Source organism: Tiliqua scincoides, chromosome 7 (assembly GCF_035046505.1).
Source record: "Tiliqua scincoides isolate rTilSci1 chromosome 7, rTilSci1.hap2, whole genome shotgun sequence".
Classification (NCBI taxonomy): Eukaryota; Metazoa; Chordata; class Lepidosauria; order Squamata; family Scincidae; genus Tiliqua; species Tiliqua scincoides.
The window spans coordinates 51109882-51120031 of NC_089827.1; the positions used below are offsets into that span (position 1 = coordinate 51109882).

At 46.4% G+C, this 10150-nt stretch overlaps 1 protein-coding gene across 1 annotated transcript in view; it reads right to left on the minus strand.

The window, feature by feature from the left end:
* Positions 1–6114, minus strand: part of NUAK1 (NUAK family kinase 1) — a 64151-nt gene extending 58037 nt beyond the window's left edge. Inside the window, exon 1 of the mRNA XM_066634096.1 lies at positions 5718–6114. Within this exon, the coding sequence (XP_066490193.1) occupies positions 5718–6020 (303 nt within the window). The 5' untranslated portion in view covers positions 6021–6114. The remainder of the gene's footprint in view (positions 1–5717) is intronic.
* Between the last annotated feature and the right edge of the window lie 4036 nt (positions 6115–10150).

The window sequence follows — 10150 nt, forward strand, 5'->3', positions numbered from 1 at the left end:
TGAGCTGCAAAGGGCGCGCTTGCCCACCCAGAACCTCTTACCAGCCTTAACAGTGTCCCACACAGTCCCAAACCTGGAAGTGACTGGCAATGATATCACTGCCAGTCACTTCAGGAGCCTCAAATTGCCTCTGCAGTGCGGTGGAGCATCGCAGGCTGAAAAACTTTGGGAAGAGCTGGCCCAATCCTATCCTTTTCCCCACCATAGCATGCAGCTGCACCAAACAGGCTATGCTGCATGCTGTAGGGGGGAACCAGTCAGGAGCAGAAAGGGAAAAACATTTTCCCTTACTCCTCCGTAAGTCACTCAACTGCCAATGGGTCTCCTCAGATTTGTGCCAGCCCTTTGGCTCCTGTACATGTTGGCTGGTTACAGGCAAGGGAAGGGACACTATCTAGTGCAAGTTGCTTTCACTCACACAAAATGTTCAGGGGGTAGGAAGCTTGACCAATACTTACTCTGATGCAATCGGAAACAGTACTACTGGTTTTTCAGAAGTACTATTTAAGACTGCAGGGAAGCCTCAGGACACTTCTTGGAGTTGTGTGAGGTTCCATCTCTCTGGGTAAGTATGGGGGAGCTGCATCTCGCAGGGGTGGCGACATCACGGAACTTTGCCCCGGGGGCAGCAAGGGATAAGTCCGTTACTGTGCAGCATTCTTAAAGATTAGACAAGCAGTTTCATTTTCATTCAGATGATGAATACATAACACAGAGAAGTGAATGAGAAGGCAGCTATACAAGAAGATGCTACTATTAATAAACTGCACTGCTTTATTAATGGGTTAACACCATGGACAAATGCAAGGCTACAGCAGATCTAGTTCTTTGCAATTAGAGCATTTTTTTTTTTCCCCAAAACGGATATAGGGTCTGCTTTGTTCCTACTACACAACTTCGTTCATCCTGGCACTATACAGTATAGTGATATACTGAATAGTACACAGTATACAGACAAGTGATTTTCAATCTTTTTTGTCTCAAGGCACACTGACAAGATACTAAAATTGTCAAGGCACACCATCAGTTTTTTGAAAATTGACAAGACACAACATGCTGTTGATGGGGGGGGGCTCACATCCCTCAATGGCCCTACTAATAAATGACCCTTCCCCAGACTCCCGTGGCACACCTGCAGACCATTCATGGCACACCAGTGTGCCATGGCACAGTGGTTGAAAATGGCTGGTATAGACAATAGTCTATAAGGCTGCAAACCTTTCTCCTTGCATAACCCATAACATGCACAACATTGGCTTATTCCCATAGGACACAATCCTAACCAGGTCTACTCAGAAGTAAGTCCTATTTTGTACATTGGGGCTTACTCTCAGGAAAGTGTGGTTAGGATTGCAGCCATAGTCTTCTAATATAGTCAAGTGCTGCTGTTTCCCAGCATGTGCACTTCCATTCCTTCCTTTATTTATGCATCTCTCATCTGCTTCACAAGAAAGAATTTGGCTACCACTGTTCATATCTTCCATGACCACAATTATAGCTGGGGATTCTGGGAATAAAAGAGCCTCAAGAAAGATTACAGTATGTGAATGAAATCTGCTAAATTGCTGAGCATATGAACCGAACTTCCACAGAATGTTCAGTGTGCAGGCTACTCAGCAGACTTCCTGTGGTACATCTTTATCCTTGTGCTTACAGACACCTGAATGTAAGATGTCCAAATAAATGTATGGAAAGCTGACTGCCCCAGTACAGAGTAAATGTAGTGCTGTATTTTATGCAGTGCACAGCCCAGCGTTAGTTGTTATATTATTAAGTAAATACATTTGAGTAATAAGTTCTGTAGTTACCAACAACAAACTAAATATAACATGTCTATAATCCATCTCACATGAGCCACCACATAAGCTAAAGCTAGAAAGGTATTTCAGATTTTGAGAAGCCAGTACCAAACTTTTGAGCCCCTTCCTAAACTGTGAAAAAATATTTTAAATTTATAGATATGAATACTGTATCTGCTTTTTAGGAGTCTGCCTGATGAGGCATCTGGGGTTGCTCCCAGTGTGGAAGGGATTGTCACTCCCGAATTGGCCTTTTCAGCCACACTAGACGCTGTTCCAGAACCACCTTTCAGAGCGCGATACCATAGTCTTTCAAGACTGAAGGTTGCCAACAATTGATATGAACATAGCTTATAACTAAAAAGAAAAACGAATAAAGAAACTTCCAATACAATGTTTTAGTCAAATATAAATCCAACTATAACCACTGGAACATAGTCCCAGATAAGTGTGCATAAGATCACAGGCTTACAGTGCTCATAAATTGAAATTATAGGCTCAAAATCCTCTTTTCTTGTAAGACAATGCAAATGTTGCATCTGGCTTCAATTAAAACAGGCTCATGCCATTAAACAATAATGGAGCACATTGTTCTCTTATTTATGTTGATTTTATATTAGCATGATTCCATTGACCCTAGTGGAAATCATTCCGTTTTATATCAATTTGAGGCCATAATTAACCTGTCAACTCTGTAAATTTCCATTTCACAGTATCTCTGCCACACTAAATTCAGAGTCTCATATGTAATTAGTCTCTGACTAATCAGTCAAGAATGCCAAGCAATATGCTGCATACCTAATTTGCAGTTTGTTAACATAAATGTTAAAGTAAGGATAGATTCGAGCAGATAGCTTTTGCCATGAGAGATGTTTCCAAGGTTTCCAGGTTTGCGAGCTGTTGCCATATGGTTGCAAATATTTACATGCTGCTGTGTAGGAAAAGGTTAGCTAACCCAGTAGTATGACAGCAAGCAAATGACATAGGTGGGAGTGTGACCTTGGGATTTCTAATACATAGGTCCTCTTTATATTTGACTATTTGCTATGAAGTCATGCTAGGAATGATATCTGTCACACTGCTCCAAGAACACCCTCTGCTGGCACAGTCTAGTATGAAGTCTATTCAGACCTTTAGAATAATGCCATAAATGCTGATGACTAAGGAAAACAGAAAAAGTAGCAAAGAAAGGAAAGCAAAACAAAACAGACTCCCTGAGCCTCTGCTGGCCCAGACATTTTTCACATTCTTCTCTTCTGTGAAGTAACCAATATAAAAAATGAAAGTTCTACATTTTAAGGATTAGAAAAAAAGATAAAACTTTTCAAGAAGTCAATGTACACTTGGCATGAAGTCATAGTAACCAGTCTTCCAAATCCTTTGAAGCAGACAATATACAGGTATTTATATATTTTCAGATATGAGACTTCAGGTTAAAGTATGTTGCTATATTTAACATAATACATAAACTCCACCCTCTGCCATTGCCATTGCCAGTGTTTTTACAATGTGAAATCAGCCTGGGTATTTCTATCCCAGGAACGAACAGACAGATCTGAACACCACTGCTACTTCATTTGAGGGTCTGTCACTCTGTTCTCTTCTGCTTTGCCTCTTTAGCAGCAAAAATAAAGCTACAAAGATCTCAGGCCTTTATTTCAAAATCAATCCAACAAAGGATCAAGCATCCTTTGAAAACAGAACAGCCATTTTTCAACCACTGAGCTGTGGCACACTGGTGTGCTGCGAGTGGTCCACGGATATGCAACAGAAATGTGGGGGAAGGTCATTTATTAGTAGGGCCAATGGGGGATGTGAGCCCCCCACTGGCAGCATGGTGTGCCTTATCAGTTGTCAAAAACCCAATGGTGTGCCACGCCAATTTTAGTACCTTGTCAGTACTCCATGAGATGACAAAGACTGAAAATCACTGCTTTAGAAAACTGTGATGTAAGGTAACAGAAAGGTGAACCCAACAATACAATCTGGAAATTATACAGTTGGAATAGTAAAATTTTAATCTATACCGTAACCCAGAAGTTTTGCTAGTTTGAAAAGAATGCAATATGACCCAATCCAAGCAGAGCTCTTTAAAAAATCATCCACTCAAAGGAGCATGTATATTCACCTCTATTTTCTATTCAGCAACCCTCTTAATGAGCTAATAAAATGAAAGCATACATAATACAACCTTAAGATTTGCCTGCACACAAAGAGTCTTGAAATATACATTTCATGCTCATTGGGAATTTGTTTTACACTGATAAATCATACTATTGGAAAGCTGCATCTCTTAAATATTCATGAGCAGATGAGCCTGCCAACTACAAAAGTACATCATGCACAGGCAGGGCAATTTGTGTCTTTCTCTCTTTTTTATTATTTGTTTGCTTGCTTGCTGTACTTCGCTCTCTGACTCAAAATATTTGCTGAGTGTGCAGAGAGCGGGGGGGGGGGGTAAATTAAACAAAAATGGTGGCTCACTTGGGACCACGTCTGCTTAACCACATCTATTGCACATCAATCAATCAACTTCAAACAAAAAATGTATGCATGGAACACTTCAGAAAAGCTGTATGTGCAGCCCACATACACTTGGCACACAGTCCAGCTAATGGATATTCCCTGCAGTAAAGAACAGAACAATATCTTTGGTTCATTACATAAGCATTTCATGCATGCACCTGAGTTTTCTCCTGCTGCTCACGAGTTCAGAGATAAAATAATGATGCTGTTGGACTGGAGTTCCAGGCTGCAATCCCATGCACACTTTCTTGAGAGTAAGCCCCACTGAAGACAATGGAATTCACTTCTGAGTAGACAAGCATAGAATTGGGCTGCCAGTCCACTGCAACAACAGGTCTGCTCTGCTGAGGGTCTTAGGGCCAATCCTATCCAACTTTCCACCACTGATGCAGCTGTACCAACAAGGCACTTGCAGAACCTGGCAGAGGGAAGGGGTAGTCCCAGAGGGCTCCTCCCAGAGGGCTCCTCAAGATAAGAGAACACTCATTTCTTACTTTGGGGCTGCATTGGCACTGGAAATTTGGATAGGATTGGGCCAGCAGACATAGATGAACCAAGTGGACTCTTAAGCTCATTGAGGTGGAGCAGCCACATCAATATGTTTTCAGGGGTCAGCAAAGTTCACATCTTAAAAACTAGCAACAAATTGCTATACTTTAGAGAGTTCCCCAAAGTGAAGGTTGCCTGTGTGGGTTTTTTTTTTTTGGTTTGTTTGTTTAGAGTAGGGCATTTTCCAGTGAACTTTGTCTGCCCACGCTGTGAACAAATTGTAAATGGTCTGATAGCTGGGGGTGGTGAGGGAGAGGATGCCAATGTAATAACACAACCTGTCTGCTGGCTTCCAGCAGCATTTAAGGGTATATATATATACACCTGAATTCTATACAAGCACTTGATTGTGGCTTGGAGAGAGGTTCAGAATACAACTTTTGGTCAGATGCTTTGAGGAAATTCAGGCTGCACTTCTATGCACACTTACCTGAGAGTAAGCCTCACTGACTGGAACGTGACTTACTTCTGAGTAGACATGCATAGCCTTGGGCTGTCAGATGCAATACTGACTGTCATGCAGACAGATCACAACTGAATCAAAAGAAAGAAAGAAAGAAAGAAAGAAAGAAAGAAAGAAAGAAAGAAAGCGAGCATCTCCAGGCTCAGAGCCCAATCCTGTCTACTCAGAAGTCCCATTAGAGTCAGTGGGCCTTACTCCCAGGAAAGTGGGGACAGGACTGGGCTGTCAGTGGGCTTCTCAGCCAAGGCTATCGAAAGGGAAAGGAGCAAGACTTCCTGGGGTGGAGGGGGGGGAATTCCCATGATCCAAGCGCTGGACACGCGACTCGAGGGACGCGTCCGAACGTAACGTGGGAAGAGTCACCACTGGCGCCTCCTTACCACTCTGCCCGAAAACCTCTCGACGGCCCTCTTGACTTTGCCGTAGGTGCCCTTGCCCAGCGTCTCCTGCAGCTCGTAGCGGTGCTTCAGGTTGTGCTTGTGGTGGTGCCGCTTCACGCCCTGCTGCTTCTTCCTCAGCTCCTGGGCTGCGGGGCTGGCGGCGGCGGGAGCCTCCCCGGCGCGCTCTGCCATGCCTGCCGCTTCCTCGCCCGGCCGGGGGCCGCGGGCAGCCGGAGGCGCTTCTGGGCGGCTGCCGGGGGTGCTGGTGCCGCCGCCGCCTCCATCCAGCTCGGTCCCATCCATCTCCTGCTGGCGCGGCGTGCGCGCCGGGGAGGCACTTGTGGCCGCGCGGGCGGAGCCTCGGGGACCCTCCCTTCAGGCGTGCCCCGGCCCCATTTTCGGGGTGGGGAGGGGGCGGCGGCGGCGCCCCTCCGCTGTCCCCTCCCCTCACCGCCTGCCCGGGCTGCCGCCAGACATCGAGCAGCGCTCCAGGCGGGCGCACGGAGGGCGCGCGGCGGCGCTTGGAGAGCTCCCTGCAGCCCTCTCCAGAGGGGCCCCGGTGGCGCCCGCAGCCTCCGGCGCTCCTCCTCGCCCGCGGTCCCTTCTCCCTTCCCTGCTGCTGCTTCTGCTCCTCCCCGGGGCGGCGCCTTCGGAGCCCCGCAGCGGCATCCAGCGCCCCGGAGGCGCGTCTTGGCGCGGCTGACAGCTCTCGGGGAAGGCTGGATGGATGAATGGGTGGGTGCGCACCGCACGGGGGGGACGGGCACTGGGAGCGCCTGGGCCAAGGCGGGGCCGAGCGGGGGGGAGGAGGAGGGAAGAGGAGGAGTCCAGGCACCGGGAGACCGTCCAGCGGGGCCGGCAGGCGCCAGCAGTCGCCTCTGGCTGCGGCTTGCGCGGAAACTGGTCGGGCTCTAAGGGCGCGGGGAGGAGGCCCGAGGTTAGAGGAGACGGAGGGAGCAAGCCTGTGCACACTTTCCTGGGAGGAAGCCCCATGGACTATAATGGGACTTCTGAGTAGGCATGTATAGCATTGGGCTCTGTGGCTGCAATCCTATCCTCACCTTCCTGGGAGTAAGCCCCATGGACTATAATGGGACTTACTTCTGAGGAGACATGCACCACACGATTGGGCTCGGAGCCGCTTTCTTCCACAGCCCCATAAGCAGACAAGTCGTGGCCCTCCTGTGTTGGGAGAGTGAGGTCAGACAAAAGGAAATATTTCTTTACACAGCATGTAATGAGTCTGTGGAACTCCTTGCTACAGGAGGGGGGATGGCCCCTGGCCTAGATGCCTTTAAAAGGGGACTGGACATATTTCTGGAGGAAAAATCCATCACAAGTTACAAGCCAGATGGGTATGTGCAACCTCCTGGTTTTAGAAGTAGGCTACCTCAGAATGCCAGATGCAGGGGAGGGCACCAGGATGCAAGTCTCTTGTGGTCTTGTGTTCCCTGAAGCCACTGTGAGATACAGGAAACTGGACTAGATGGGCCTTTGCAGCAGTAGCTGGGCTGCACAAAATGATGGCTTGCATTTTGCTACTGCTATAAAGCATGCTCTGCCACTGGAACGTGAGATCAGATGGTTCAGTGGGCCCATGCAGTAGGGCTGTGACTTGTGTTCTAACAGCAGAGTGTGCTTTACAACAGTTGCAAAATGCAAGCCACCATTTTGTGCAGCCCAGCTGCAACTGCAAGCTCCATGGCCATGCACCAGTGGCCTCCTGAAAAGCCCAACACCAGTAAATCAGCATGAAGAAGCGTGGAATGGGGGAGAGACCAGTGTTGGGAGGAGGCCAAGAAGGGGCAGTATGCGTGGCAGCTGCTCTGCCAAAATCCTATCCCCCTACCCAGCATTGATCCACCTTCCTAGGTCCACTTGTGCCACAAAAACACTGGCAAAACCTGAGTAGACCCATTGCTGTAGCAGAGGCTTACACCCAGGCAACAGACCAAATGTCCCCTTACCTAGAGGAGACCTGCAGGAATGCCCTACAGGAAGTAGCACATACTCCAGTGGTGTGGCTGCATTGGTGTGGGAAGCGGGTTAGATAGGATTGGGCTGTCAGTGTTCTTAGTCAAACTGATATTTAAAATGGGAAATGTAGAGCCTTGGAACTTTAAAAAAAAAAAAAGCATTGATTTTCTTAAGCCCAATGGAAGGCCATGTTAAAATATGTTTTAAGGGGGCAAAAAAATGAATGAATGTGAAGTCACCTGGCTGAGAGCTAACTTTTATAACTGCTGCAACACAACCATTTTTCATCAGAACATCCTCAAATTTGCTGAGATTATAGCCCTTACAAGATAGATTCTCTGTGCCAAATGTGCCAATGGTAGGGCAAATTGTTTTGGTTTCATAATGAATAGACTTTTCAGGGCTTCTAATGGTACGATGCTGCCTTTTGCCCCAACCAGTGTAGAGGAACTCCTGGGCCTGTGTAAATACAAAACCGATTCACATTTTCAGTGTAGGTGCACCCTTAATATCTAGAAGTGCACTGTTGAATGCAGTTTGTCCTTCCTGCTGTCTGGTGGAGGCTGTTATGCCCAGCTAAATGGAGGGGACAGTGGCCTAAGGGTCACAGGAGGAGAAGATGCTACCATTGCATCTGTCATCAGGACAGGAGCTCCTCTTCCATGAATGTGTTCAGTATTCTTTGGCCCTGCTGTAGTGCAGCACAAAGGACAACAGACCAAGCAAAGGCTCCAGACAAGCAGTGAATCTGAATTCATACTTCCCAGCTCAGGTCCTCTTGACAAGTACCCCAGGCTGGTCCCCCAACAGAAGTGTACATAAAGGCTACTGAAATTGTTCTGCAGTGAAATCCACCCACCATCTTAATCCTTGCTTTATTGTGATTATATTGGGTACATGTTTTTTCAAGGGCTGTAGTGGATCAGCAGCTGCACATTAACAAGGCCAGGAAGGAATGTTCCCAGTCATTGCAATTCATGCTTAAGTGTTCAAATTATTTATTTTTTAATTCATAGTATAGGAATTAAGAATACATTCCTTTGTTTCTCTGTTGTTGCAAAAGGCAATATCACCAAACAGGAAATCAGGCCACAAGCAACCCTTAAGAAGGAGCCTTCACACATGGCTCTGAGAGTAAAGTATGAATCTTGGAAGGGTCTTGTGAAGGGATGTCTGGAAGCTGTGCTCACACCTGGTGCTTTTCTAGATTTGGGGTAGGATACCCTAAACCATTTATGCTCCTCCCCATTTTGATCCAGATGAATGTGACTATTCAATAAAAAGTTTCAGCCTCTGTAGCAAAGAAAAGCTTTCCTCCAGGAACATATCTCCATATTGTCTTTTCTCAGCATGAAGTAAGGAAAGAGAGAAACTAGTGCAAAGGAGGAATTACAATGGACCTCTGCTTTAAAAGATTGGTTCAGCATATGAGCAAAACCACTTTACAATGGACTCTCCATAATAAAATAATGTTCACTATTCAATAAGTATGCGCATTATGATGGGCTTACAATTGCCACCAATGTTCACTGTTCAATGTATGCACTTTATGATGGGCTTACAGTTGCCACCAACAGCACCACATGGGTGAGCATGGGTGGTAGATTATCCAACCAGCTATGTGAACACTGATGCAGATACAAACATTTTGGGAAGCAACCAATAACAGCGCTTGCAACGCCCTGGCTGTATGTAATGTTTGTAGCCTGCATTTATCATTCAAAACAACATTTTAGTTGAAAAAACTTTTTTACTTACTTTTTTTTCAACTAAAATGTTGTTTTGAATGATAAATGCAGGCTACAAACATTACATACAGCCAGGATGTTACAAGCGCTGTTATTGGTTGCTTCCCAAAATGTTTGGACTGTAGCTTTTGATAGGCTAGAGATATTTCAACACAGCTTGTTTCATTGCATTCTGCGTGAAATTCTGCATTGATGGATATATAACATAATAGTATTATTTGAAAATACGAAGACTTTAAAAATTTTGGCCAGTAGTGGCGTCACACACACCCCCAGTTTGCGTCACCTGGTGTGGCCTGCACCCCCCACACACCTCTAGCGACGCCACTGATCTCTGCAGCCTAGATAAGGGGTGCCCAAACCCTGGCCCAGGGGCCACTTGCAGCCCTCTGGGACTCCCAGTCCGGCCCATGGGGAGCTTCTCCTCTCAAATGGGCCTCTGGCCCTCTGGAGGCTTGCTGGAGCCCATGCTGGCCTGACACAACTGCTGTCAGCATGAGGGCGATTGCTCAACCTCTCGCATGAGTTGTGGGATGAGGGCTCCCTCCACTGCTTGCTGTTTCATATTTGTGATGCAGCAGCAGCAGCAAAGGAAAGGCCGGCCTTGCTTTGTGCAAGGTCTTTTATAGGCCTTGAGCTATTGCAAGGCCATCATTCGTTCATATAAGTTCCATCGCTAATATATTCATTTATGTAAATTTATTCAAA